We start from the raw sequence: 27774 nt of genomic DNA on the forward strand, positions 1-27774 counted from the left end.
ACAAAGACAGTCCTTCTCCTTCTATCTCTGGGTCTCGGTCCCTCTCACCTCACTTCTCTGAGTCTTCATTCATTTTATTCACTAAAACACTCTGAACTCTCCCCCATGTATCTCCTCACCTTTTTCATGGTCAGAGTTCTGGGCAGCGAGTAGTATTCATGCTCATAGTATTCAGACAATTAATATTCATAGTATTCAGACAATTAATACTCATAGTATCAGTACTACGGCTACTGGTGGTCGTAGTTTCTTACAGCAGCAATGGGAAACTAACATGCACTGATATACACTACCTGTTCTGTAGCACAGAGAATGTGGCAGGTGCCATCGTGAGCACATTATATGTTATAAATAACAATTCATTTTATCCTCACAGAACCTCTGTGAGGTAATTACCATCATTGCCCCCATTTTACAAATGAGGCAAATAAGAGAAGCCATGTCACTTGCCTGTGGTCCCACAGCCAATAAGTGGCAGAGCTGGGATTTGAACCCTGGCAGGCTGGATCCAAAGTCCACACTCTGAGGCATCGTGCATCGTTCTTTTTGGCCCTGAATCTACGCTCCAAAAATCCTGGTGAACCAATGAGTTAATGAATAAATGCTATGCTCTCTTTCTGGCACACGGTCCTCCCTCGCTTTGCATGGTTGACAGTTTCTGTGTGCCTTTCAATTGCACAGGTGTTTTTCTAACGCTTGATTATGACCCTGCTCATCACCTCCTTTCCCCCACTCCTTCACACCCCACTGCGCGCAGGGTGAGCTCTCTGACCCTTCACAAATGACCCAGTTGACCCCTCTTGATTCATGTCTCCCTAGTCCCCCTCTCCCACCCTGGGCCCCAGGCTTTCACTTCTGAATGGCTCCAACTTTCTTTTGTATGCATTGATTCCTCTGTCTGGAAGGCCGTCTCTCCTATGCCTGGAAAACCTCCATCAAAATCTTTCAAGATGCAGTTTGATCATTTCCCAAGCTGCCCAGCCTTCCCTGTTCCCCAGTCCCTATACTAACTAGAATTTCCACCCTTCTGGCATATATCACCCAGGATTGCGATGGTCTGGAGCTGTGTATTTGCTTCTTATTGTTGCTACAACAAAGTATCACAAACTTAATAGCTTAAAACACAAATTCATTATCTTGCAGTTCTAGAGGTCAGAAGTACAAAATGGGTCTTATTAGGTTAAAAATCAAGGTGTCTGCAGGGCTGTATTCCTTTTGGAGGCTCTAAGGGAGAATGTTTCCTTGCTTTTGTGCCTTCTAGAGATCACCTGCATCCCTTGGCCCGTGGCCCCTTCCTGCAGCTTCAAAGCTACAGCATAGCATCTTCCAATCTCTCTCTTGCTGTTTTCTGTGGTCACATCTCCTCTGACTCTCATCCCCCTGACTTCCTTTTATAAAAACCCTTGTTGTGGACCGACCCTGAGGCTCTGATGGTTGGAGCGCCGGGCTCCTAATACGGAGGTCGCTGGTTTGATTCCCACATGTGCCGGTGAGCTGCGCCCTCTACAGCTAAGATTTTGAACAACAGCTCTCCCTGGAGCTGGGCTGCCGTGAGCAGGCTGGAGGTCGGCCAGGACTGCCAAGGGCTGCTGTGCTGCCTCGGGCTACCCTGTGCCACCATGAGTGGCTGGTGGCCAGTGTGAGTGGCCGGCAGCCAGCGAGAGCTTCTGTGAGAAGCCGACCGGCGACCGACTGCCTGGGGTGTGGGGGGCAGGGGGGACCACAAGGCTCATAATACCATGGGCCAGGGACTGTGTCCTACACAGCTAGACTGAGAAACAACGGCTTGAACCGGAGTGGGGGGTCGTGGGGGGAGGTGGAAGATGGGCGGGGGGGGAACATAAAAAATGTTTTTTAAAAAAAGACCCTTGTTGTTACATGGAGACCACCAGATAATCCAGGATCATCTCCCCATGTCAAGATCCTTAACTTAGTCATAGCTGCAAAGCCCGTTTCACCATGTAAGGTCCCATACTCACAGGATCTTGTGATTTGGATGTGGACATCTTTGGGAAAGGGGCATTATTACACCTATCACAGACCGTGTCTGTTCCCCCCACCAAAGGGGGGCAGGAAGTGGGTGAGTTTCTTCTCTGGGTCCCCAGTATCACCCAGCACAGGGCCAAGTGAAGAGTAAAATTGTTTGTTAAATATGTGAGTCGTGACACTGGTGGGCTCCACAACAAGAAGCTGTCTAAATTAGATCTTTGTCCCTGCTGTTCCTGCTGTACACCTTCCAGTGTCCTCCTTAAGCCCTTCATGACTTCTCCCCTGCCTGCTTCCCCAGCCCCATCTGTCATCACACTCACCTTCCATCTTTTTTTTCCCTTCAGCCATGCTGGCCTTTTTTCAGTTCGTAGAACAGACCTAGCTGTTTCCCACCTATGTGCCCGTGCTCATGCTGTTCCCTCTGCCACTGTTCCCTACACCATCATCCCCACTGGACTGATAGCTGCATGACAGAGAAAGCATCTGTCTTGTTTCTGTAGTGTCCCCAGGACCTGGCACAGATCATATAGTCAATAAATACTGGGGGTACCAAAAAAATGTATACCTGTGGACACTTTGGTCAACGTTGCTCAAGCAGTAGTTCGCCATAATCAGAAGTGTCTGGATGCTGATGGGAACCACTTTGAGCACCTCTTGTAATTGCAGAAGTCAAACGTGACTTGTATTCATCTTTTGTTATCTGTATATATTGAGTATTAAAATTTTAATAGCTTTTTCCTTGCTTAAAATGTGTATACATTTTCTTGGTACCTCCGGTATTTGTGTTCCATTGGGAGGACAGTGTGTTGAATGACCCTGGAGGCTTTTTCGGGAATTCCTGGCTGTGAGCTGGCCAAGACAGGGCCTTCTCCTCTCACCCTGATCTCAACTTCCTCCAAGGTTTCTAAATGGTATTGCCAGCAAGTCCTGGAAAGTGCTGGCACCCAAATTCACCCAATTCGGCACCCAGGTTCAGACTGGATTTGCCACATTGTTTTGCTTGTTTTATAAAGAGAGCAAGAGTTAGGAAACAGGTGTTTTTCTCGGAATACAGTCCCACAGTGCAGCAAGCTGAGACCCAGTCAAGCAGCCCTTGCCAGAAGACATCAAGGAATATTCGCTGACCCTCTGAGGCCATAAAATTCCACTTCACGGCCTATGCCCTCTGTTTCCTGGATCTCACGCTGGGTCCCAGAAACTCTGTCTTGTGCTTTACCCCGTGGTTTGTCTCCCAGGGATGGAAGGTACCTGACCTGCTGACCAAGGATTCCAGGTCAATGATTTTCCTTACTTAATTGTAAATTAAATCAAATACAGCACACACAGTCAGTGTGTGGACTTGGGCCACACAGGTTGAGTTGTAATCCCGGCTCTCCTATTTGCTTGATGTGCAATTTCGGGCAAGATTCTTGATCACTTGGGTGCCTCAGTTTCCTCATCTGTAAAAATGGGGCTAATAACACAACAGATGGTGGCTGTGAGGATTACATGAGTTAATATCCAGAAAGCCTTTAGAACAGAGGCAGGCAAAGATAGCCCTGTATAAGAGCTTTGTGGAATAGGTTCGCAGACGAATAAAAACATACAGAGAACATTACAAACACCCTGACACACTGCCCAGATTTGCCAAGCCTTAACATAGTGCCGTAATTGCTTCAGATTTCTTTTCTTAAGATATAAAATGTTACAAATAACGTTGAAGCCCCTATGGCTCTTCCCCTATCACATCACCCTCTTCCTGACTCCAGGGGAAACCACTACCTTGAACTTGGAGTTTTTCATTCCCATGTTTCCAGTTCTTTATTAACCAGTAGTATATCTATAAATAATAGAGTCCTCTTTAACATGCTTTTACAGTTCATATGAAGGGACTGTACCCCTATGATGTCACTTGAATTTTTTTTTTTCTCCAAGGTTTGAGATGCCAGGTCAACAAGGTTTGGAGCTAGTCCTTCCATTTTCTTGGCTACTAGTATTCTGTCATTAGAATTTACACAGTTTATTTGCCACTGTTCTACTCATGGTTGTTCACAATTTTGAGCTCTCAAACCCAATGCCGGAATAAATGTTTTTACACATCCTCTCGGGCACAACTCTGAGAGTTTCTCAACAGTACGTATCTTCTACTCAGGATAGAAATCACTAAACCATTTTCTACTTTACCAGATACTGCAAAAATGGTTTATCTGGGAACACAAATTCACTGCCAACAATTTTGAATTACATCTTTTTATTCTGAAATAATTTAAGAAGTTACAAAAAATAGAACAGAGTTCCTTTGTATCCTACACCCAGTTTTTCCCCAGTGATGATATCTTGTGGTATATTGTTGAAACCAGGGATTGATAGTGCTACATTATTTAATTAGTTACAGACCTGATTGGGGTTTAATCAGTACTTCTAAGTTCTAAGAAATTTTATCAAATGTAAAGATTTGCATATCCATTGCCACAATCAGGATACAGAATGGTTCCATCCCCAGAAAGACACTCTCTTGTGTTACCCCCTAAATAACTGCACCCTCCCCCAAACTCGAACCAGCGGTGGCTGGCCTGTGCTCTATCACTATAACTTTGCCACTTCGAGAATATGATACAAATGGAATCATACACTATGCCACCCTTTGAAATTGGGTTTTTTTCATTCAGCATAATACCCTTGAGATCCTTTCAATTTGTTGCTTGTATCAATTGTTCATTCCTTCTTATTGCTGAGTAGTATTTCATTGTATTTATATACCAGTTTGTTTATCCACTGGCTGCTTAAAGGATATTCAGATTGTTTCAGCTTTGTGCTATTACGGATAAAGCTGCTATGAACATTTGTGTGCAGGTTTTTGTGTGAACAGTAAATACCCAGGAGCTTCTACATTTTTAATTCTTTTTTTTTCCTTTTTCTTCACAGTAGAGATATTGTGTACTCAGTGCAACCCATTAATATTTTTATTCAGCAGTTTGTGTGAGCTTGGAACTTGTGAGTCCGCATGGGAAATTCAGGTCTTAATTAAATGTCTACAAGGGAAGAGAAACGGATTAATTCACTGTGGGTGAAGTTAGTCAGCACTTTGCCTTTTGACTTAGAGTAATCATGTACTATATTTCACATACTAGACCCCAGAGCTCAGTTAATCCTCTTAACTCTGTGAGTAGATGCTATCTGACATCCATTTTCCAGAATAGACAGGTGAGGCTCAGAGAGGGAAACCCCTGATGCGAAGCGATACAGCCAAGAAGTGGCCAGGAAGGGTTTGGAACATGCCAGCCTGGCTCCAGGGTTCTCCAGAAGCATTCCAGTCTGGTTTCAAAAACTGTGGTCTTTGGAGGCAACCAATTTGCAGGTCTTCATATCCTGGCTGTGAGACCTCGAAAAAAACGACCAAGCCTCATTGCGTCTGTTTCTCTCTCTGCAAATGGCAAACAGAAGCTAGTGCACAGGTCCATGGCGAGAAATTAGGGATGAGGAAAGGAAAGCGTGGAGCTGGGGGGCTGGGCCATAGCGAGTTCTATTAACATTAGTAATTACCTTTGCTATTACTATCGTCTTTCTGGACAATTCCTAAAGGTGAGCGACTTCCTGAGCAAAAGAATGGAGAGAAGGAGGAAATGGAACGGATGACCCCAAGGGTCGAAGTTAAGAAAAGAAAACCTTTCCCCTATGTCACGTGGTTAGAAGGGTGCAGAGGGGGCGAAAGTGTTTCTGGGACGCACGGTAGCCAATGAGAAGCAGCGTAAGGTCGATGGGGGCGGAGAAAGGACCACGCCCCCGGATTGGCCAAGCATCGCGGCTTTAATTCCTCACCGAAGGGAAAGTAGCAGGGCTTTGGAACCCTGCGTTTCGGGGATGGCGCTTCGCTGGGGCATCGTGTCAGTCGGCCTTATCTCCAGCGACTTCACGACGGTGCTGCGAAAGCTGCCTCCCTCCGAGCACCAGGTCCGCCCTCCCTCCGGAATCCTGGGGAAGAGCAGGCGGGGGGCTGGGACTCCTGGGTCTGAGGGTCGAGGGGGTTAGGGTTCCAGACTTCCGAGTCCCCAAGGCATTGAAACAACCTCTAATTCCCTACTCACTCCTTTCTCCTCTTCCATCGTATAAACACGAGTTCCCTAAGGTTTGGGAGGGTCCTGATCTGAGCTGCTGTGAAGAGAAGAAATTTAGATAGTAGGGGATGTAATAATTGCTCGCCTCAGATCTCTTTCCCAAGACCCAAATGTCCGGCCTCCGGTCACCTCCTCCCCTAGGACCTTTTTCCCTTCCCTGTCTTAGGGGATGTAATTTCTGCTTATCCTGGCGCCTTCTCCGTCACCTTCCTCCTATCTACCTGTCTCCTGTGCCTGCCTCAGCCCCTCAAGTCTGACCCTGGCGCCCCTCCAGGTGGTGGCAGTAGCAGCCCGAGACCTAAGCCGGGCGAAGGAGTTTGCACGGAAACACGACATTCCCAAGGCCTACGGGTCCTATGAGGAGCTGGCCAAGGACCCAAATGTGGGTGAGTGACGAGGGCCACAGGGGCCACCGGGGCGCTGCTTCCAGGTGCTTCTTAGGAGATGCAATTTCCTTGGGGTTGGGCTTCTGGAATGACCTCGGGCTGGGAGGTGGAGCTGTAGGAACGGGTTTGGTCTGTGATTAACTATCTAGTGTGAAATTGCGTTTAGCAGCCAGGCCTCGCGGTGAAAGCGGGCTTGAATTTCTCAGGGAGCCGGTTGGGGCTTTAAATATGTCCTGTGGCCCGGGCTTCTGTGTTCCAGAGTGGACTGGATGGCGAGGCAGGCTATATAGTTGGACAAGAGCCTGGCTTTGGAGTCAGGCTGCCTGAATTGGCATTTTCCTCTTCTGCTTGCTCTTGTCAATTTTATTTGTAAAACAGGCAAAATAATAGTATCTCCCTCTTGGTAGTGTTGTGGGGATTAAATGATTTAATGTAATTTCGGAGGGCTAAAACGACCTGAGAAAAGAGTGATGATGGAGAATGATTAGCTCCTTCCTCATGGGAGACTAGGGTTTGACCACTGTGGTAGGACTTGGTCCCTGGTTGCGGGGAGCCTGGTTCCTGGGATGCTGGAAGCGGGGCCCAGAGGTTCTGGGATGGGCGGGGCTTCTGATCTCTTGACCTCCTTATTCCCACACTAGAGGTGGCCTACATTGGCACCCAGCACCCCCAGCACAAGGCCGCAGTGTTGCTGTGCCTGGCAGCGGGCAAGGCTGTCCTGTGCGAGAAACCCATGGGGGTGACCGCCGCGGAAGTGCACGAAATGGTCGCCGAGGCCCGATCCCGAGGCCTCTTCCTTATGGAGGTGAGGCTGGAGGATTCCTTCCAATATCCAATGTAGCGCTTGTTGCCATTCCTAAAAAACGGTGGCCAGTGGACATTTTTCGGAGGAACACAAGGGAAGGATTTGCCAACAGTTAAGATGACCACAGAATGAACTGAGGTTGGTGCGTTTACCAGGATGGAGTTGAGCTGTGCCATGGAATCTACTAGCAACATCATTCATGGGTGGGAGCCACTGCTTTTGGCTCTTAGCAAACGCGGCCGCCAGAAGGAGCCTTTGTCAGCCTTTTAGAAAAAGAAGGAGCCTTTGTCAGCCTTTTCACTTTAGTGAAAGTGGCCGAAAATGGCAGTGGGCTTAGTTTGGGTGGATTTCCAGCGAGGGAGGTCAGGAGGACCAAGGAAGCCCCTACCAGCCCTCAAGGTGAAGCAGGCTTTGTTTTGGCCCTTATCAAACTTGGCTATCTGAAGGAGCCTTTGACATCTTGCAGATTGCCAATAATTAACATGGTCGCCAGAGGGCAACAGATACTGCCACCAAGTGGCCCCTGGAAGCTATTTTCATGTTAAGGAGTATTGATTCTTAAATATCTTGCTGTAGGTTCTGCCAGGAGTTGCAATAGCTGCCTCTCACTTCACCGTGTCCTATCTCGCTGTCGTATGCCCAACATTGCTGAGCTTCCCTGTCCGCAAAGTCCACGTGCCCAAGAAGTAGATAGTGAAGATCCAACATGTTTACTCAGTGCCTTGTGGTTCTCCCTGTACCTTGTTAATGCCAACATTCTGTGAGTTTATTGCTTCTTCCTTTTTATTGCCACCTACTTAGTACCAGATCCAACCCTAGGAACTGGGGACTCATAACGTATGACAGGCTCTGTTTTCAAGGAGCTCAAGGTCTGCTGTAGTCACGGAAATGGGCAACCCCAGTGCTCAGCTGCGTGGACTTTTGTGGACAGTTGACAGAGCACAGAGGCCCCACCCAGTCTAGGGAACAGTCAAAGTTTTTCTGCAGGTAGGGATTGACCCAAGCCTTAAAGGAAAAGTAAATTGCACAGATAAATAGGCCAGAAGGGGAAAGCAGGGGTAAGACTGAAAGAAAGCAAGAATGGGTAGATTTCATGTATTTAGTATGAACTTGATCTTGGACAGGTCAAGACTTCTGGCTTTAGAGGCCTCTAGACTCCACTTTTCAGTTCCTAGCTCTGTGATCTTGGGCAAATAATTTGACTCCAATGAGCCTCAGTTTTCTCATCTATGAAATGGATATAATGATAGCTACCTGGCAGGGATGTTGGAAGGGTTCATTATGCAGAGCTTGTACACAGTGTCTTGTCCGTAACACATGCCCAAAATATGGAAGCTGATATTAGGTGTTGGGGAGCCATACAAGGGGATTGGGCAGGCGTGACTGGGTGGGTGAGCTCTCGGAGAAGCAAAGAGCCCTCTGGGGCCATGTGGGAGGTGGACTAGAGAGAGACTGGATGTAATAGTTTGCTAGGTCTGACATAACAAACACCAGCACAGACTGGGTGGCTTAAACAACGGAGATTTATCATCTTACACTTCTGGAGGCTAGAAGTCTGAGATCAAGGCATCAGCAAGGTTGGTTTCTACTGAAGGGTTTCTCCCCTTGGCTTGTAGATGGCCATCTTCTCCCTTTGCCTTCACATGGTCTTCCCTCTGTGCAGGTTTGTGTCCTAATTTCCTCTTCTTACAAGGACACTAATCTAACCTATTGGGTTAGGGCCACCCTAATGACCTCATTTTAACTATTACCTCTTTAAAATCCCCATCTCCAAATACACTCATATCGGGAGGTACTGGAGGGTTAGGACCTCAACATGAATTTGGTGGGGACACAATTCAGCCCATAAAATTGGGAGGCTGGGGTAATGGTATAGATGAGAAAGAACAAGGCCAGAGTCAGGGACGTGGGTGTGGAAAGGAGGGGAGAGGGCAGAGAGTCAGGGGCAGGACACAGCTTGGAGACTGACGGGCTATGGAAAGAAGGGAGAGGGTTTTTGTTAGACTGCGGACCAGCAGGTACCCTCTCAAGTATGGGCCCAAGAAGGGAGAAGACCTGGGTGGTTAACTCCTGAGTCTTGACCCTTTCCTTCCCTTTCTTTGTCCTGCTTTCTTCCCTCTGTGGTCTGCAGGCCATCTGGACTCGATTCTTTCCTGCTGTAGAGGCTCTGAGGTCTGCTCTGGCCCAGGGAACGCTGGGGGACCTTCGGGTGGCTCGGGCAGAATTTGGGAAGAACCTCACCCACGTACCACGGGCTGTGGACTGGGCCCAGGCTGGCGGTGGCCTGCTGGATATTGGCATCTACTGCATCCAGTTCATCTCCATGGTCTTCGGTGGGCAGAAGCCTGAGAAGATTTCAGCCGTGGGAAGGCGCCATGAAACAGGTACAGTCTATTATGGACTGTATGATGGTGATAAGAGTGATCTTCTCTAACTGGATGCACTGAGCTGGGAATAAGTGTCCTTGCCTATAAAAATCAAATTAGACAGCTGGAGGAACTTCCTGCAGGAAATCAAAGAGGTTCCAAGTTGAGAGTGTGGGACTTTGTCCTGGGACTTTGCTGTGCAATCTTAGCCAAGAGACTCAACCTTTCTGAGTCTTAGTTACTGGTAAAATGTCAATAATAGGGTTGTCATAAGGACTTAATGAAGTAACTGTTGAGGCAAATTAAGTAGTTAATAAATATAAACAATTATTATTCTTTGAAGTTGTCTCAGTTAGCCTTTGCTGCATAACAAACTAACCCAGAATTTATCAACCTCTGATAATGATTGCGCATTCACTTGTGATTTTGTGGATTGGCAATTTGGGTGGGGCTCAGCTTGGGTGGTTCTTCTGCTGGTCTTACCCATGTAGCAGCCATCAGCTGGCTATGACACTGCAGCTGGATGGTCTAGGATGGCCTCACTTATGTCTTATGGGTGTTGGCTGTTGTCTGGGGAGAATTGATTCTCCTGCACATGGCTTCTCCAGCTGGCTAGCTCGGGCTCATTCACATCATGGTCTCAGAATTCTGGATGCAGCAAAAACAAGGCAGGCCCCAATGTATTTGCTACTGTTCCAATGGCCCAAATCCAGCTCAGATTTCAGAAATGGCCAAAATAGACTGTACCTCTGGGTGGAAGGAGCTACAAAGTCATATTGCAAAGGGACACTCATTGATAAATGAGGTTTCCTGCAGCCATCTTTGCAAACAGTACCACAGAAGGCAATACATAGCCAGGAAAAACATAGCTGGGTTGAAGATCACACTTTGGAAAAACTGTCTCAGTCTAATATCTGGCCGATTTCCAGGCTAAATAGTAGCTCTAACAACAGATCGCACTTATTAAATGCTTCCAGTGCATTAGGGTTATTACAGATATCTCCTTGAGGTAGACATATTACCGTTGTCCCCATTTTACAGATGAGGAAACTGAGAAACTCGGTCAATAGGTTCCTCCATCCACTGCATGCCTGGTGTGTCCCAGAACCAGGCTAGTACTTTACATGCTGTATTTAATTTTTAATTAACACTCGTCTATCGCTTATTGTGATCTAAATAGATCCCTAAGTGCTTTGTGCATTTTACATCATTTAATATAATATTTATAACCACCCTATAAGGCAGGTTCTATTATTCCCATTTTAGAGATGAGGAAATGGATTCTCACACACCTACCTATACAACAGGTATTTACAGAGGAGGAAACTAAAGCTCAGAGAGGTCTCTTTAATTTTTTATTTTAAAGAGAAGTCTCTAATTTTGTTTTAGCATTTATTTATTTATTTATATTAGTAACAGTTTACTGAACTACAATTCACATACCACATAATTTATTCATTTCAAGTATGTAATTCCATGGCTTTAGTGTATTCAGAGAGTTGTGCATTTAACACCATAGTCAATTTTAGAATATTTTCATTACTGAAAAAATAACACAAACAAAAAATCGCACCCAATTCTCCCAAACCCCCAAGCCCTAAGCAACCACTAATTTACTTTCTGACTTTATGGATTTGCCAAATATTAGACATTTCACACAAATGGAATCCTGCAATATGTGACCTTTTGTGTCCAGCTTCTTTCGCTTAGCATAAGTGTTTTCAGGGTTCATCCATGTCATAGCATGGCTCAGTGCTTCATTCTTTTTCATTGTGGTATTAGAGACAAGGTCTCTTTCTGAGGTTCCACAGGCCGGATTTGCGGCTAGGCTTGCCCGTCCTGTTTCCTCCCAGGTGTGGATGACACAGTCACTGTGCTACTCCAGTACCCAGGAGGGGTCCACGGCAGCTTCACCTGCAGCATCACTGCCCAGCTCTCCAACACGGCCTTTGTGAGCGGTACCAAGGGCATGGCGCAGGTGAGGTACCACTGGCCAAGCTGGGACAGGCCCAAGGACTGGGAACCGTGGCCCTTAGTAACAGGAGAGGGTCAGCTATGGCTGTTGCAGCTGGATATGGGCTGAACCAGCCTTTTTCCACACCGTTGCTAAGGAATCCATCCTCAACCACCAGGCCATGAAATGAGGTTTGGACCTCTGGGCTCCTTCCTGAGGGTTAGCCTATTGGTCTGTCAAAAATCCTTAGGTCTAAGGAGAAATCAGTTCTTATCAACTATGCTTAGAGGGCAGTGGTGACCTTTGGAATTGCTTCCAAGATAGGATCTGGGACTCACATAAGAACAGCTCCAGTGGGCTTCCTGGGGCCACTGCTAGAAAGAAATCCTACTCTTAGCAGAAGAATGTGGACCTTACCCTGGCTGCATCTCTGTATTTCCATTTTGGCCTAGACCAGAGTATGGGAATAATTTAGGCTTCCCAGGGTACTGGGGCTGAAAAAAAAAAAAAGTCTCCTACTGGAAGAAGCTGCTGGTGGATTGTCTTAAGTCTCCTCAAAAAGGGGATTCACACAGGTGGGAAGATAAGCCCCAAGCCTCAGTTTAGAGAGGGATTTGCCCCCAGGGAGTAGAATAAGCAGACTTCTAGTGTGACAACTGTGTTGGTAAGGAACAAACCCCCAGCAACCAGGGATGGGGGTGGGGACCCAAGCCTCCCTGAGGATGGAGGGCAGCCAACTCTTAGCCACCAGGTGAGCATCAACAGACAGGAGCCCCCAGCAACCCTGTTGGTGAAGGCAATAGGGCCACCTTTTATCTTCCCCCAGATCCTCGACCCCTGCTGGTGCCCAACAGAGCTGGTGGTGAAAGGGGAGCATAAGGAGTTCCCGCTGCCCCCAGCCTCAAGCAAGGAGTTCAATTTTACAAACGGAGCAGGCATGAGTTATGAGGCCAGGCATGTCCGAGAGTGCCTGAGAAAGGGTAAGGATGTGGAGGATAGTGGGGTGGGGGGTGGCAGGGCAAGCCTGGTAAGGGAGATGGACGGACTCCTTCCCACCAGCTGCTTAAGCAGCTGTGTAGAACTACATTTCCCAAGACACCCTGGGGCACCATTTGCCTGAATGTATTACTGTGCCTCATGGGATTCTGGGAATTATAGTTCTTTTGGTGTCTTGGGTGTGAGTAGGAGGGTTCCCTAACTGCACTTTCCCCCAGGCCTGAAGGAAAGTCCTGTGATTCCCCTGGCGGAAAGTGAGCTCCTGGCTGACATCCTTGAGGAGGTGAGGAAGGCCATTGGAGTCACCTTTCCCCAAGACAAATGCTGATGTATGCTTTGAATAAATAAAGACATGGTTTCCACAGAGACCTTGTCCGTGGTGGTTTGGTGGGAGCTAGAGAGCCCACCATCAAAGGTATCACTAGAGAATAAATGTGGTGGAAGGAGGTGGGAAGGAAGGTGGGGTCAGGACCACATTTCCCATAAGCTCCTGCACCTATAGGCAGATGCACAGTTTGCCTGTGTGACCTTGGGCAGGGAAGTGTGTGGGTAGGAGGTGTCCCTAACTACACTCTCCCCAGCCTCTTTCTGCCTTTGTCTCCTCATCAGTAAAGGGGAGATATAGTACTAACCACCTTCTGGTGAGGATTAAATGGGATGGTATGTGAAGAGCCCCTAGCACACAGTAGGTTCTCAGTAAATGTTAGCTGATGGCCTTTCAGTTTGAGATCGGGCCTTTTCCATATTGACCTCCAGAAGCTCCAGGCCTCCATTAAGGTGCAGAGTCATTTCAACAGGAAAGGAGGTATTTGCCTTCATAAGTGTTTCAGTGGCCTTATTGGCTAAGCCTGGGTCATATATCCCTCTGTGTAGCAGGGCTAAGGTTATTTCCATCCAAATCACAAGCATTTGGAGGAGGGCTATATGTAAGTGCTTGGTCAGCCAATTAGGGTGAACTTTGTGCTCTAAGCAAGATCTAACTTTCATATTTTCTATAGTGAATATAGGTTAGGTTATGCTGCAGTAAGAAACAACCCCAAATCTCAGCTTAGCATAACAAGATTTTTTTCTCACTCATGTTATATATTGGCTGAGGGTTCTGGTCTGTATATGTCTGGGACCCAGGCTAACAGAGTTACTACAGTCCGGAGTCCTGCCAGTCAACTGTGGCCAAGGAAAGAATACCCTGGCAGCTCTTATACCAATATGTAAGTGATCTGACACAGAAATGACATTCATAACCTCTTACAATTTCTTGGGCAAAACTAGTCACATGACCTCAACGATCCACTCCAAGAAGTTCAATTGCACCAGGTCCAGCAGATAAAAATGGGTATAGTGGGTTTACAACACTACTAACTCTCTCTTTGAGCACATAAGCAGTTTGGCAGAAATTTCAGAATACAAAGAGTGGACATCAATCAAATGAGTTTCTGTTGTTTGGTATTCTAAGTTCCATTGCACATCATTGAGCTATCACCACATTGGTGTCAACCCTTTGTTTGCTGGGTTTCAATCTTTTGTGTGGCAGAAATGGCTAGATGTCCCCTTAATAATCATTAATAACCTACGATAGGGGAGTTTCACTGGCCATATGGCTGCACAGCTAAAGACTACATCTCTGAGGCTCCCTTGCAACTAGTTTCTTGCCATGAGAATAGCTTCTGGCCAATGGGGTGTGTATTGTCTGAGTTATGGCCTTCAAAGGCAAGGAGCATGGCCTCCCTTTCAACCTCTCCCTGCTACTAGAGTGAAGATGTGTTGGGCTGTGGTGTGACCATCCTATACTATGAGATAGAAGCCATGTGTTGTGGATGGTGGAGCCACAGCTATGATAGAAGAAAGATGTGATCATGGAGGTAGATACGCCCCAAGATCTGCAGGGTAGGTTGGCAAACTGGAGATTCGAGAGCTGATGTTTAGTTCCAGTTCAAGTCCAAAAGCCTGAGTATCAGGAAAGCTGATGGTGTCATTCTTGTCTGAAGGCCAACAGCTAGAGACCTAGAAACAACCTGTGTTTCAGTGTGAGTCTAAGGCAGGAAGAAAGCTGACATCCTAGTTCTCAGGCAGTCAGGCATGAAGAATTTTTTCTTTCTTGGAGGAGAGTCAGCATTTTTGTTCTATATAGGCCTTCAACTGATTGGATGAGGCCCACACACATTTGGGAAAGCAATCTGCTTTACTGTCTGTTGATTTAAAAATAAAACAAAAATGTTAATCTGGACTGAAAACACCCTCCCAGAAATACCCAGAATAATGTTAGGCCAAATATCTGCACACATAAAATTAACAAACACTGTGGAACTTTACTCACTGTTAATATCTCTTGGGATTGCATACTCTTGGACTGCTACATGAAAGGGAAATAAACTTCTTTGTTGCTTAAGCAAGCCACTGTTCTATTAGCCTTTGCTAAAGCAGCTGAACTGGTGTGCCACCTTATATTTTCCAAAGAGATCTCCTGTCTCCTCTCATTTCCCCCATTAAGATGAAGAGTCTAATTCCCCTTTCTTTGAAACTGAGTGGGCTCATGACTCACTTGTAGCCATTGTAACACACTAGAAGTGATGCTGCATAACTTCTGAGGTTAGGTCAGGAAAGGCAGTGCAATTACTTGTTAGCTAAAATACTCCTGAAATCTTCAGCCATCATGCAAGGAGTTCAGCTGCCCTGAAGCCACCAAACTGTGAGGAAGCCCAAACTAGCCCACACAAGGAAACCATATGGAAAGTCGTGAGGCTCCAAGAAAATAGAGAGATGTTTGATCAGGTCCCAATTGGACCCCAACTAAATTTTTTCCAATGTCATTACCCACAGGCCTATGGAATATAATAAAATGACTTTTGTTTTAAGCCAATAAAACGACTGTTGTTTCAGTTCTAGGCTGATTTCCTACACGGCAATAGCTAACCAGATAAACAGGTCTCAGAAGTTTTACAATGTGAAAGATGGATTCATTTTTAAGAAGTCTAAGCAGAACTGGAACCCCTAAATCCTACCCATTGTCCGCTACCCCAGAAACTTTCCTAGGTCAGCCACCAGGGCCCTCTGCCCCTGAATAACTTAGTGTCCACAACATCAGTTATTTATCTCTTTTGTTGCCCTTCCTCAGTGTGCAAAGGGTTCTTCCTTACCTGGCGTGGTAATCAGTTTCTAAAATGGCTCTCAGTGACTTTCATCTCCTGGTATTCACATCCTTTTGTATTCTCCTGTTGAGTGTGCTGGATCTAGTGACCTGCTGCTAATGGCAAAAGTGATGATATGTCCCTTCCAAGACTAGGTTATAATAGACTGTGACTTCAGTCCTGCTTGCTCACTTTGATGAAGCCAGCTGCCAGGTTGTGAGCTGCCCTGTGAAGAGGTCCCATAGCAAAGAACTGAGGATAGTCTGTGGCCAACAGCCAGCAAGGAGCTGAGGCCATCATTCCAACATCTCTCAAGGAACTGAATCTTCCCAACAACTACATAAGTGTGCTTAGAAATGCATCCTTCCCCAGTTGAGCCTTCAAATGAGACCAGAACCCAGCCAACACACCTTTTTTATAGCCTTGTTAGAGCATGTGGAGCAGATGACCTGGCTAAGCCAAATCCAGATGCCACCACCTATAACTTACATCTTGCAAGGGATCTATAACTCTAAAATATCTGTACACTGTATTTTTATTTGTTAGAAGAGTCAAAATACCATTTTATCTCTTTTCTCTTTGAATATACAATAAAGAGCACACTCTACTTATGATACTGGGTAAGAGATTTATTATTACCAGTGAGCCATAGGAGGGCACTGAGCAAGGCAGGGCTAGGGTCAGCTCTGAGTCTAGCAAGATCTTTCTAAGTCCATGTAGAGGATGGGCTGAGGGACAGGAGGCTGAGGCCTGTGAGTGGGGCTGAGTAAGAAAGCCACGTTCAAATGCCACAGCTGTCAAGCTGGAGACCTCGAGCACCCATGAGAAGTGTACAACTTTGGCAAATCTATCTCCCTTTCTGGGCTCTGATTTCCTCATGTGTACATATGCCATAATTATCCTAGGTGTATTAGTTATCTGTTGCTGTGTAACAAATTGTCCCCAAACTTAGCAGCTTAAAGCAACAATAAACATTTATTATCTCACACAATTTCCGAGGATTGGAAGAAATCCATGAGTGGCTTAGCTGGGTGGTTCTGGCTTAGGATCTCTCATGAGGGTGCCATCAGGATGTTGGTGGGGACATCTGTCACCTGAAGGCTTGACTGGGGCTGGAGCATGTGCTTCCAAAGTGGCGCATTCATAAGGCTGAAGGACTTGCTTGATTCTGTGACACATGGGTTTCTTCAGAGGACGACTACTTGAGTGTCCTTACAAGATGGTGTCTGCTTCCTTTAAAGGGATTCAAGAGAGAGCAAGGCAGAAACTGCAGTGACTTTTATGACCTAACCTTGGAAGTTACACTTCGTCATTTCCACAATTGGTCACCTTAGTCAGTCCTATTCAGTATGGGAGAGGTATGAACACCTGGAAGTGAGAATCACCGGGGCCCATGTTGGAGATGGGCTTCACAGTTCCAATATAGCATCTTTATTATTTAAACAATTTTGACTTCAGAATTATCTGAAAAGTCTTCTCCCCTCTACTCAACAGCTGTACTGTTTAGAGGTCGGTGGCTGCATTAAAAACCCTTTCTTTCCTTCTCTGTAACAGAGGTAGAGGGAGGGCTACAAATAACCACAGATAAAGCCAGCTTCAGAGTCGATAGGAAACACCATTTCTCCCAAGGACATGCTTTTTTAAGGAGAAACTTTGTTTTCTAAAATCATAGTGTTGGAAATTCCATCAGTAAACACGAAACATCCCACTCTTGCCTATAGGATCTACTTATTTCATACAGAGTACCAACCTTGATTTCCAACCCAGGTACAGGATTCACAGGGTTTCTGGACCCAATACTCCACATCTACATTCATCTTGTAGTTTCCAAGGATACAGGACCCTGGTTCTTATTCACAGTTCATACTTGATATTGACCCACTTTGCTTTAAGCCTATCGTTTAATTATCACCTAAACTCTACCCTTCCTCCAAATTCTACAACTCTTTCCTTGTTTGTCAAGATGTTCTGTGCTTTCTCTGTTGTGTGGGCTCCATCACTGCAGTGAGTCAATAAACTTGACTTTATCAGACTAAGTTCCTGGTGATGTTAGGCTGATGGACTGGGACACCTATAATCTTCAATTGCCAGTCACCTTTGGGACATTGATCCCTTCTCTTGATCACCTGACCCCAGACTATTTTTCTAATCAGAGTTCTTTTTTCTTATTTTTTTTTAAAAGGAGATACAATAATTTTCATAAAGTACACATCTTATGTGTACAGTTCGATGAATTCTTAAAATGAGTATACCCAAGTAATCACCACCCAGATCAACACATTTTCAGGCAGCGTGGGAGCCTCTTTTGGGTCTCCATCCTGAACATACCCTGCCAATCTATCACCACTTATTAGTTTTGCCACTTTTTGAACTTCAGATTCCTTTTATACTCACACAAACACGCATAAACACTTACTGGCTTTAGTCACTGGAAACGTCCTGCCTCAATGAATGCTATTTTTGGCTTCTGCTGTTCCTCCCTGATGTGCACTGGATGTTTCTTCTGCCCTGGGAGGTCTCAAGGCCCACCTGAAACTTCTGAAAGTATTGCAAGAATGAATGAATGAAAGTTATAGCTAGACCATTCTTAAATAAATCGTACATTGAAAGAAAAAGTTATAGCTGCGATTGAATGGGTGGCCGGTGGAATGGCGGCGCGACCAGTTCGTAAAGAGAAGTACAGATTGGATACTTACATGATAGGGACCGAGCCTTCCCAAGCAAGCGAGGCAGGTACGGTTGTGTGACCGGATGGCCCTGCGGGGCAGCGGCCCGCGGCGGCCATTTTGCGGGGCGGTCACGTGAGATGACGCATCCTCCGCGGAACGCTCACGTGACCGGGGGCGTGCTGCAGCCGCCGGGGTAGACCCGGCGAGAGGCGGCGGCGGGAGCGGCGGTGATGGACGGGTCCGGGGAGCAACCCAGAGACGGGGGTGAGGCGGGAGGCAGACGGGCGGGAGGAGGGCGAGTCCCTTGCCGGCTGGCCCCACGATCTCGCCTGCCGGTCTGGGGCCGTGCGATCTCCAAGCACTCCGGGTCAGAAAGTCCCCGATCGGGCGCTGCCAGCCTCCAGCGCCCTCCTTCCCCGAGGTTCCCCGGCTCTCTGGCCCTCGCCCCCCGACCCCTTCCTGCCTGGCGCGCTGGGACCCCCGAGAAGCTGCAGACCCCAGAATCCAAGCCCCCGGGCAAGCCCGGGCTTGTCGCCGGCACCACTTCCTGGTGGGAGGGGCGGGTCTCCCCTCTGCCCCCTCAGGCCAGGATGCTTTAAGTGTTCCCTCAGTCTCGTTTATGGAAGAATGTGATACAGGCCTAAGCTCCCCGCCTCTTTCTCCATTAGGGACTCAACTGTCCGGGTCCCCAGTCACTTCATCTAACAGGGACTCAGAAATCCAGGGCCCCCTAGCATTGTCCTCCCTCGGGGATCATGAACCACGCCAGTTCCCCGGGAGTCCTAGGGCCCAAGAGTCCAGGCACCTCTTCCCTCCTTTCTCCTCTAGGGCCCACCAGCTCTGAGCAGATCATGAAGACAGGGGCCCTTTTACTTCAGGGGTGAGTTTGAGGTCTGATTATTGTGGAGCAGATTTGAGGAGTGATGCCTCATTCTGATTCTGCACCCCACCCCTCCATTCCCACTCTAGTTTCATCCAGGATCGAGCAGGGCGAATGGGGGGAGAGACACCCGAGCTGGCTATGGAGCCCAGGTTGCCCCAAGATGCATCCACCAAGAAGCTGAGCGATTGTCTCAAGCGCATCGGAGATGAACTGGATAGTAACATCGAGCTGCAGAGGTGCGGCCCCCGGGACCCAAGAGTCCAGCTACTGGTCCATTGGTCCCCTTGCTCCTCATCACGCAGGAGTCTCAGCTCCCAACCTCATCTTCCCCTAAAGCATGGAGTCCGGGCTCATAGCCCCCATTTCCTTCAGGGGTCCAGGGCCTCACCACTCAACTCAGCACTGTCTACACCCAGCCCACCTCTCCCCTAGGATCTTGAAACTCTCCTTCAGGGAGTCATTTTCTCCACTTTCCTAAATGTCCATCTTGTCCCTTTCCCCCATATTGGCCTCTGGCCTTTCATTTCAGTGTGGCTTGGGCCTCAGTTTCCTTATCTTTACTATGGGGTGGATACCAGAGTTTCCACACCCTCCCTGATCCTTCCTCCCCAGCACTGGCTTTCCTCTTTCCTGCAGGATGATTGCAGCTGTGGACACAGACTCCCCCCGCGAGGTCTTTTTCCGAGTGGCGTCTGAAATGTTTTCCGATGGCAACTTCAACTGGGGCCGGGTTGTCGCTCTTTTCTACTTTGCCAGCAAACTGGTGCTCAAGGTGGGCAGCTGCAGGGCAGTGAGCCCAGGGAGACTGCCCCTCAGACCTACTGGGACTTGGGAGTCGTGAGATCAACCCCTGTGGCAACACAGAGGCAATGGAGAGAGACAGCTATGGGCCACTTTTCTGCTACTTTATTCATTTACTCATTCAACATACATTTATTGGGCCTACTGTGTGCCTGGCCTGTGCTTGGCACCCAGGATGCAGCACCAAACAGCTGGCTAGGTTCCCACTCTCATGGAGCTCACGTCGAATGACGAGTGCTGAGAACTAAGCTAAGGTGATGTGATTGTGTAAAGTTATTAGGAAAGGCTTTTAAGAGGAAGAGACATTAAAGCCAAAGCTGGAAAGACAAGAAAGATGCAGTGATATATGAGGACTGCGGAAAAAGGCATCTGGTAGCAGGCACAGCAAGTGCAAAGGCCCTGAGGTAGGACCAGGCCTGGTGTGTCGAGGGCAATGAGGATGCCCTCATTTCCCCCACAAGAGGGGGAAAGGATGGGAGATGAGGAAGATTGGAGGGGTCTTGTGGGCCACTGTAAAGACTTCAGCTTTACTGTGAGTGAGATGGGAGTGATTGGCTGGTTTTAAACAGGAAATTGAGGTGACCTGATTTATGAATTTGAAAGATTATTCTAGCAAGTCTAGCAAAATGTTAATTGTAGAATCTAGGTTGCAGGTATAAGGCTGTTAACTGAAATTCTTTTAACTTTTCTCTCTGAAGCTTCTTATGATAAAATATGGGCAGTGGGGAAGCCCAACAAATTGTTCTGGCCATTGTGGGTAGAAAAAGGGATTATGGGGCACAAGGGCAAAAGCTAAGAAGCTGGTGAGGGGGCACCTATAAAAGTCCCTGCAAACGATGACTAACCTGGACTCAGGTGGTAGCAGCGGAAGTGGGAAGTAGATTTCTTGATGGGTTTACAAGATTGAACTGAATGTTGGGGGTTGAATATTGCAGGTGAGGGGGACAGCAATCAGGGTGATGGTGGGGCTGCGTATGGAGTTGGGGACAGCAGGAAGGGAGAAGCAGCCAATAAAGGGTGGGAAAGGGAAGTTCAGGGAGTTGGTGGGCAGGTCATGGCTTTGGGGGATGTCGGGTCACACCAGGTCTGAAAGTCAGAAGAGCCGTCTCTGGGGAAGTGACATTAGACCCGAATTTTAAGGGATGAATGAAAATTCGTTTGGTTGAGGCCTGTTTAGGCTGAAGAATCAGCATGTGCAGAGGTCCTAAGGGCAGAGACTGGTTTGGTGTGAATGAAGATATAAAAGGTCAATGAGGCACAGAAAAGCAGCCATAAATTGGATTGCTATTAAGTCAGAGCCTTCCCACAGGGCCTTGTGGGCCAAGCTATGCCTTTTGGTCTTTATCCCAGGGGTACTGGGGAGCCATGGAAAGATTGTGAGCAGGGCAGTTGACAGTGACAAGATCCAGTTTGCAATGTATGAAGCTCATTATGATTGGAAGAGAATGCAGAGTGGGCAGGAGGGGAGGCAAAGAGTTGAGAAAGGAGGTTTGGGGCCACTATCCAAAGGCAGTGGGGACAAGGCTTAGTCCCTAAGGCCTACCCCACTCCCCACAGGCCCTGTGCACCAAAGTGCCCGAGCTGATAAAGACCATCATGGGCTGGACACTGGACTTCCTTCGAGAGCGGCTGCTGGGCTGGATCCAGGACCAGGGTGGTTGGGTGAGGCCCCTAACTCCCTCCTGTACTCCTCTGGGTCCCCTGGGTCTTCCTGAGCCCTCCAGTGGTGCGCCCCCTCCCCATTTTCGGATCATCAGATGTGGTCTGTAATACATTTCCTTACATGTCTGATCAACCGGATTAATCTGGTACTTGCTGACCTCCCTGTGACCTCTGACCTCCTGGTGACCTCTGACCTCCCAATGACCCCTGGTCCGACTAGTACCTTCTGCCTTCCCTGGTGCCTCCACTTCCTATGGAATCCGTCAAGCTTTTTGATAACCCTTTGATTCCAACTCTTTAGTACCCACTAGTCTCAGTCTCATGCTACTCATACCCTCTGACCCTCCCTGTTCCTCATGTACTGGTCCATGGCTAAATTGCTGAAGTGACTGATGTCCCTGTCCCCAGGACGGCCTCCTCTCCTACTTTGGGACACCCACGTGGCAGACAGTGACCATCTTTGTGGCTGGAGTACTCACTGCATCACTCACCATCTGGAAGAAGATGGGCTGAGGCCACCAGCTGCCTTGGACTATGTCTTTTCTGCATAAATTATGGCTTTTTTCTGGGAGGGGTGGGGATTGGGGGGCCAAGGGCATTTTTCTTACTTTTGTAATTATTGGGGGTGGGATAGGGAGGAGTGGTCTGGAGGGGGGGGCAATAAACCTTTTGGGCCACACTTCAGAGTCTGAGTCACTGGGCCCACTCCCTGGCTGTTGCAAGAGATCAGGCTTCATGTGCTGACACCTCTTTTTTCTGAGGGTGCCTGGTTCCCTCTGGGTTAGTGATGAGTTAGGTCCCACTCCTGCCCTCCAGGATTTTGCAGCCCTGAGGGGAATGGAGGTGACGAGATCACGTGTCACAACCTAGGGTGTTGTACTGGATCCAGGCAGAGGAGCCAGGGGCTGGAGGGGGGGTGGGGCAGAGAACAGGGCCAGGATGCAGACCATGCTCCCACCATATGGGAAACTGCACGTTTACTGAGGTGGAGAATGGGACAGCAGGGGCGGGCTCTGGAGCCCTATGGGGAAGCTACTGGCGGTGAGGAGGCTGGGACAAGAGGGTCCAAGGGAGATGACCAGGCCAGAACCTGTGCTGGGGGACATGGCTGGAGACTGACAAGCTGTGGGGGAGGGGCTGGAGGAGGAGGAGCTCTGGGGTATGGCCCAGTAACTGGGTGGGGCCCTCTAAGAGGGGCAGGCCCCCCCTGCCCCCTAAAATGCTGAGTTCTGGAAAGGCTTAGTAGCTTTAGACACTGAAGAGGAATCAGAGAAGGGGATGAGAATGAGATCTTGGAGAGTCACACAGGGTTTGTTGTCCCTTTTCTCTAGGTCTTGTCTCTTTCTAGGTGCCTGTCCCCCTCTGGGTCTTTCCCCTTTCTCTCTGTCCCTCTCTCGGTCTCTGTCTCTATCCTAGTCTCTCTGAAGCTCTGTCCTCTATCCGGGTCTTTTGTCTTTTCCCCGTATCTCAGGATCTTCTCCCAACCCCAAGATCTCTGTCTGTCCTTCAGATCGTCTTTGTCTCACCCTTTCCTCTCCCTCTACCTCTCCACAGGCCACCTCTCCACAGGCAGGGCCAGCCGAAGGCCAAAGGTCTTTTAGGTTGAGGTTTGTAATTTGGTGAATGAGTAACTCAGGTCGCATTGTGACTGTGCCTGGGGCAGCTGCTCCTCCCCCAATGGATTTGCCCCAGAGACAAGTCTGAGGAAAGATGACAGCCAGATAAGAAAGCAAAGAGGGGAGACTGAGTCACTGTCCAGGAAAGTATATCCACAGGTAGCAGCCCAAGGAAAACATCAAGGGAACTAAAAAGACAGTAAGACTTAAAGACAAAGCACAAGCTAGGCGGCACTTTGGGGGAGGGGGCTAGAGTTGGGTTTGGGCCAGCCAGGCCTAGTTCCCAGGGTCTCAGCCAGACTGCAGTCTACTGGAGAAGATGAGGTCAGTGAGTAGCCACACCCCACCCTTGTGCCTGAGCCCCTTCCTGTGCTGAGTTCAGCATGACTCAGCACAGCAGCTCTCTTGGCCACTGGCCCAGATACCCCTTGAGGACCCCAGACACCAGCCTGGCCCCACATCTGCCTGGTCAGGACGCACCCTGCCTGGGCTGCTTGTTGTGGCTCCACTGCAAAGCAGGCCCTGACCTCTACCCCCCAACCCGACACCCCAATTCGCTGGCTGCCTCCATTAGGGCACTTGAATAGGGTCAAATTCCTGTCCTTTCCCCCCACAACAGGGTTCTCTTTGAAGGCTGAGTCCTGATTTGGGCCAGCTTTGCCTCCCAGACCCCAGCCTGGACCTGGCACACTTTAAAAATGTACTTTGGTTGAAGACAGACATCCTGTCCACGGGTCCCCAGATCTTCATTTCCCGGGGATCCAAGGGCTCTTTGTGACCCGGAAGGCGCACCTGTCAGGCAAGCCAGGGACAACTTCGGAGAGACTGGTTCAGAGCCAAAGAGAATTCCCAAACTATCTGGAGGCCTTCAAAACAGTCCCCATGAAACGCAGCCTCAGAGAAACCCCAAAGCTTGAGTGTCATTTTACCCCTCCCCATCTCAGCTCCCAGAAAAACAGTGAGCCCCTGAAATAGGCCCAAGGGTATTCCAAAGGTCCCAGACACTTAAGGGCGAAAACATTCCTCTCCCCCACTCGGGGGGTGAACCCCAAGGCTCTGGAACAACTGCCCTTTTAATCTTGCAGATCATCTGAAGGGCCTAAAGGCCGACCCCAGGAAGTTTTCAGAAAAATACGGACCTCCATTGTGAACGTTAAGGCTACAGAAATACCCCCATCTTTGAGCAAACCACAGGGCTCCCCTCCAACCCAGAGAGATCCCCAAGGTTCCCAGAAATACGATCTCACCGTCTTCCAAACTTCCCAATGATCTGCGGCCCCCTCATCTCCCAGAGAAAACCCCAGTAATCTGGAGGCCTCTGCAACTCCCAGGAACCCCTAAGGCTCCAGAAAACTTCATGCTCTCAGAGAGACAACCCCAGAATCCAACCTACTTTCCTGAGACACCCCCAGGATCACCATTTTCCAGGGCTGCTTGTTGTGGCTCCACTGCAAAGCAGGCCCAGTGTCCCCATTAATCTTCCACCTACCAGAGAGACAACCCCCCCTCCCGCCTGAGAATCCCTTGACTACCCAGAATCAGCCCCAGACCCTTCCACCCCCCCACACCCCAATTCCCTATTTCACAACAGCCTCAGCAACAGGCGCGTGACTTCCCCCACCACCGCGGGGCGGGAGTCTGGGACTCCTATCCGATCTGGATTGGTCACGCAGGGACTCCACGCCCCGCCTCTCACCACCGTGGATTGGCCCATTGCTCTCTCTAAACATCCCACCTCCAGGGCCTCGCCTGCCATAAAAGAAGCGCCTTAGCCACCGCCTCTCAGTGCTCTCGGCGTTTCCCCGGATCTGTCTCTTGCTTCAACAGTGTTTGGACGGAACAGACCCTGGGACGCCCCTTCTTCCAGCCTCCGACCACCTTCCAACCTCTTTTCCAGTCTCAGCCTTCGGAACCAACTCAGCCATCCTCGGCCTCCGAGACCAGCTAACACCTTTTTTTTTTTTAGCTTAATTCCTATTGCGGAGCAACCATGAGCTCCCAATCCCAAGTTCGTCAGAATTATTCCACCGAGGTGGAGGCCGCCGTCAACCGCCTGGTCAACTTGCATCTGCGGGCCTCCTACACCTACCTCTCTCTGGTGAGGGTCCCCAGGACGCCCTGGGCCTAAGTTTCCCCCAAATGCGCACCTCCGGCCCTCTGCGCACGCGCTGGCCGTCTTTGTCCTGTTGGGTAGTCAGAGGGCAGAATATCGCCTCTGGCCTCGTCTCCCGCTAACTATTGTTCCCACCATCTCTTCTCGCAGGGCTTCTATTTCGACCGTGACGATGTGGCTCTAGAGGGCGTGAGCCACTTCTTCCGCGAGTTGGCCGAGGAGAAGCGCGAGGGCGCGGAACGTCTCTTGAAGATGCAAAACCAGCGTGGTGGTCGCGCCCTCTTCCAGGACCTGCAGGTAAATAGTGTGTGGGCAGCGAACTACATCTCCCAAGAGTCTCTTGGAACGAAGCGCCTTGACCCTAGTGGTTTAGGCACCGAGTGGGCTTCTGGGACGTTTTCAGTCCTCTGTGGCTAGAAATGGAGGCGCAGCCATTTCCAAGACCGCAGCGTGGTCTTCTGGGGCATGTAGTTGTAGGAGACTGGGGGTGATGTTTGTTAGGCTAGGACCTTGACCCGTGCAGCTGCTGGGAAAGATAGTTCTAGTTCTTTGTGGGTTATATGGCCAGTTCTCAGCTGTCTGTCTTCTGTGTAGAAGCCTTCCCACGATGAGTGGGGTAAAACTCAGGATGCCATGGAAGCTGCCCTGGTCTTGGAGAAGAACCTGAACCAGGCCCTTTTGGATCTGCATGCCATGGGTTCTGCCGGCACAGCAGACCCCCATGTAAGTACCCCCTTCATCTATGTCTGCCCATCCTAAAACCATCCTTGGAATGAAGCTTCTTCTAAGCTGTGGCCTCATTTGGGCAAGTTTTCTTCTGAATCTCGTCCCCCCATGTGTCACACTGTTATCTACATGTGGCAGCATTTTCTCCTCTTCTATCACTCAGCTCTGTGACTTCCTGGAGACCCACTTTCTAGACGAGGAGGTGAAACTCATCAAGAAGATGGGCGACCACCTGACTAACCTGCGCAGGCTGGCTAGCTCCCAGGCCGGGCTTGGCGAGTACCTTTTCGAAAGGCTCACCCTCAAGCACGACTAGGAGCATTTGGAGCCCAGAGGCCTTTGAGAGGCCCCTCTGCATCCCCCTGACATTAGGCTTTTGCCGGAGCCTCTCCCTAAAACCAGTAGGCAGCCTTCTAACCACCCCAGAGCCCTCTCCCCTGCTGTGGACCAAATTGAAACAATAAAGCTTTTTGCAGCAGCTGGTTGTGTGTGTGTGTGCTGTGGGAAGTGACCTGGGATCTATTTTTCACAAGGCTAGCTGGACTGGGAGGGCAGAGCGAGTTGTTGGTCCACCTCCCTCTTTCCTGGTCTAAGGGGTGTGTCGCAGTGGTGGGTCCTGTGCTTTGCCTAGCTGTCTCACCTCGATGGTAGAGCCCAGACTCCATGGAGGGTCTAATATAGTAAGACCTGGGGCTGGTATGTGGCCAGGAACTATGCAAACCTGAAAGTAGTCTGGCTCAATCCAGGGAGGTTAACTAGAATTACCAGCCCCTTTATATGGGTGAGCTAAGGCTATTACTATGTAAATTGCCCATGGCAACCAGGAGGCATACTCAGATCTGACCTGTTTCGAAGGCTGCTTGCTACCCTCTCCAATTCAAGACGCCCAATAGAAAGAAAATCAGTGGATCTGAGGGGCTTAGAAGCATGTGATGTGGAAGAGGTGCTGAGTTAGGGGTTTGGGGCTCAGCACAGAAATAGGATGTGAAACTTGGGGCCAGATCATCCAAATGTGAACTGAAGAAGCTTGAGGATGACTTAGCAAGCAGCTGCTGGGTCCCAGCTACACAACGGAGTCAACTCTGACCTACCCTTGTTTTTGGTAGAAGAATCTAAGAGGAAGTAGCTGCTTGGACACCTGTTCTTTTGTCCACTCAGCACCATGCTCCTGCTGTCACCACACTTTGGTGGCCACTCGTGATTCTCACAGGGGAGTGGGCTTGTACGTCTCACAGTGGCTAACAGGAGGGATGATCACATCCAAATCCAAACAATTGGAGCTTTGTACTCCCCTGAAAAGCAATTGGTCCAGAGATGCATCTATGGCCTAGTGACTAGAACTGAAAGGAAAAAAATTCCCCCCTGCCCCCCAAATTGAGCTATCCAGAGAACAGCAGGGTCCAAGTCCAGAGGCCACAGAGCCCTGGAAACATGCTCTGAGTTAGTGCTGTCCAGCAGAGCTTTTTGCAGTGATGGAAACGTATGTGCCATGCTATATATAGGGTAGCCAGAGGCTACTGAACATTTATTTATGGCTACCATGTTTCCCCGAAAATAAGACCGGGTCTTATATTAATTTTTGCTCCAAA

At 48.8% G+C, this 27774-nt stretch overlaps 3 protein-coding genes and 2 long non-coding RNA genes across 6 annotated transcripts; 3 read left to right on the forward strand and 2 right to left on the reverse strand.

Annotated features, from left to right (window-relative positions):
• Positions 1 to 4202: 4202 nt before the first annotated feature.
• On the reverse strand, positions 4203 to 5611 carry LOC117035022 (uncharacterized). Its single transcript, XR_004425155.1, has 2 exons — positions 5512 to 5611; positions 4203 to 5392 (listed from the first exon to the last, which is right to left on the reverse strand). It is a non-coding gene; the product is annotated as an uncharacterized LOC117035022 (long non-coding RNA).
• A 144-nt stretch (positions 5612 to 5755) lies between these two features.
• DHDH (dihydrodiol dehydrogenase) lies at positions 5756 to 12956 on the forward strand. Its single transcript, XM_033127590.1, has 7 exons — positions 5756 to 5919; positions 6358 to 6469; positions 7111 to 7274; positions 9406 to 9658; positions 11494 to 11618; positions 12421 to 12574; positions 12809 to 12956. Exons 1-7 carry the CDS (start codon positions 5830 to 5832, stop codon positions 12916 to 12918), a joined length of 1008 nt encoding a protein of 335 aa, XP_032983481.1. The 5' UTR covers positions 5756 to 5829; the 3' UTR covers positions 12919 to 12956.
• A 1830-nt stretch (positions 12957 to 14786) lies between these two features.
• Positions 14787 to 18557, reverse strand: LOC117034550 (uncharacterized). Its single transcript, XR_004425110.1, has 3 exons — positions 18412 to 18557; positions 18132 to 18253; positions 14787 to 16948 (listed from the first exon to the last, which is right to left on the reverse strand). It is a non-coding gene; the product is annotated as an uncharacterized LOC117034550 (long non-coding RNA).
• On the forward strand, positions 18533 to 22409 carry BAX (BCL2 associated X, apoptosis regulator). 2 transcript variants are annotated; one of them, XM_033127591.1, is made up of 6 exons: positions 18533 to 18648; positions 19213 to 19264; positions 19354 to 19503; positions 19904 to 20039; positions 21626 to 21730; positions 22139 to 22409. In XM_033127591.1, the coding sequence occupies exons 1-6, from the start codon at positions 18615 to 18617 to the stop codon at positions 22241 to 22243; spliced, it is 582 nt and encodes a 193-aa protein (XP_032983482.1). In that variant the 5' UTR covers positions 18533 to 18614; the 3' UTR covers positions 22244 to 22409. The 2 variants fall into 2 exon arrangements, with proteins under 2 accessions (XP_032983482.1, XP_032983483.1); XM_033127592.1 differs by lacking the exon at positions 19213 to 19264 and having other exon boundaries at positions 18547 to 18648; positions 22139 to 22404.
• Positions 22410 to 25113: 2704 nt separating this feature from the next.
• Positions 25114 to 26663, forward strand: FTL (ferritin light chain). Its single transcript, XM_033127593.1, has 4 exons — positions 25114 to 25444; positions 25610 to 25756; positions 26054 to 26182; positions 26349 to 26663. The coding sequence occupies exons 1-4, from the start codon at positions 25337 to 25339 to the stop codon at positions 26499 to 26501; spliced, it is 537 nt and encodes a 178-aa protein (XP_032983484.1). The 5' UTR covers positions 25114 to 25336; the 3' UTR covers positions 26502 to 26663.
• The last annotated feature ends 1111 nt before the right edge of the window (positions 26664 to 27774 follow it).

This window comes from Rhinolophus ferrumequinum, chromosome 15, assembly GCF_004115265.2.
Source record: "Rhinolophus ferrumequinum isolate MPI-CBG mRhiFer1 chromosome 15, mRhiFer1_v1.p, whole genome shotgun sequence".
In the NCBI taxonomy this organism is placed as follows: Eukaryota; Metazoa; Chordata; class Mammalia; order Chiroptera; family Rhinolophidae; genus Rhinolophus; species Rhinolophus ferrumequinum.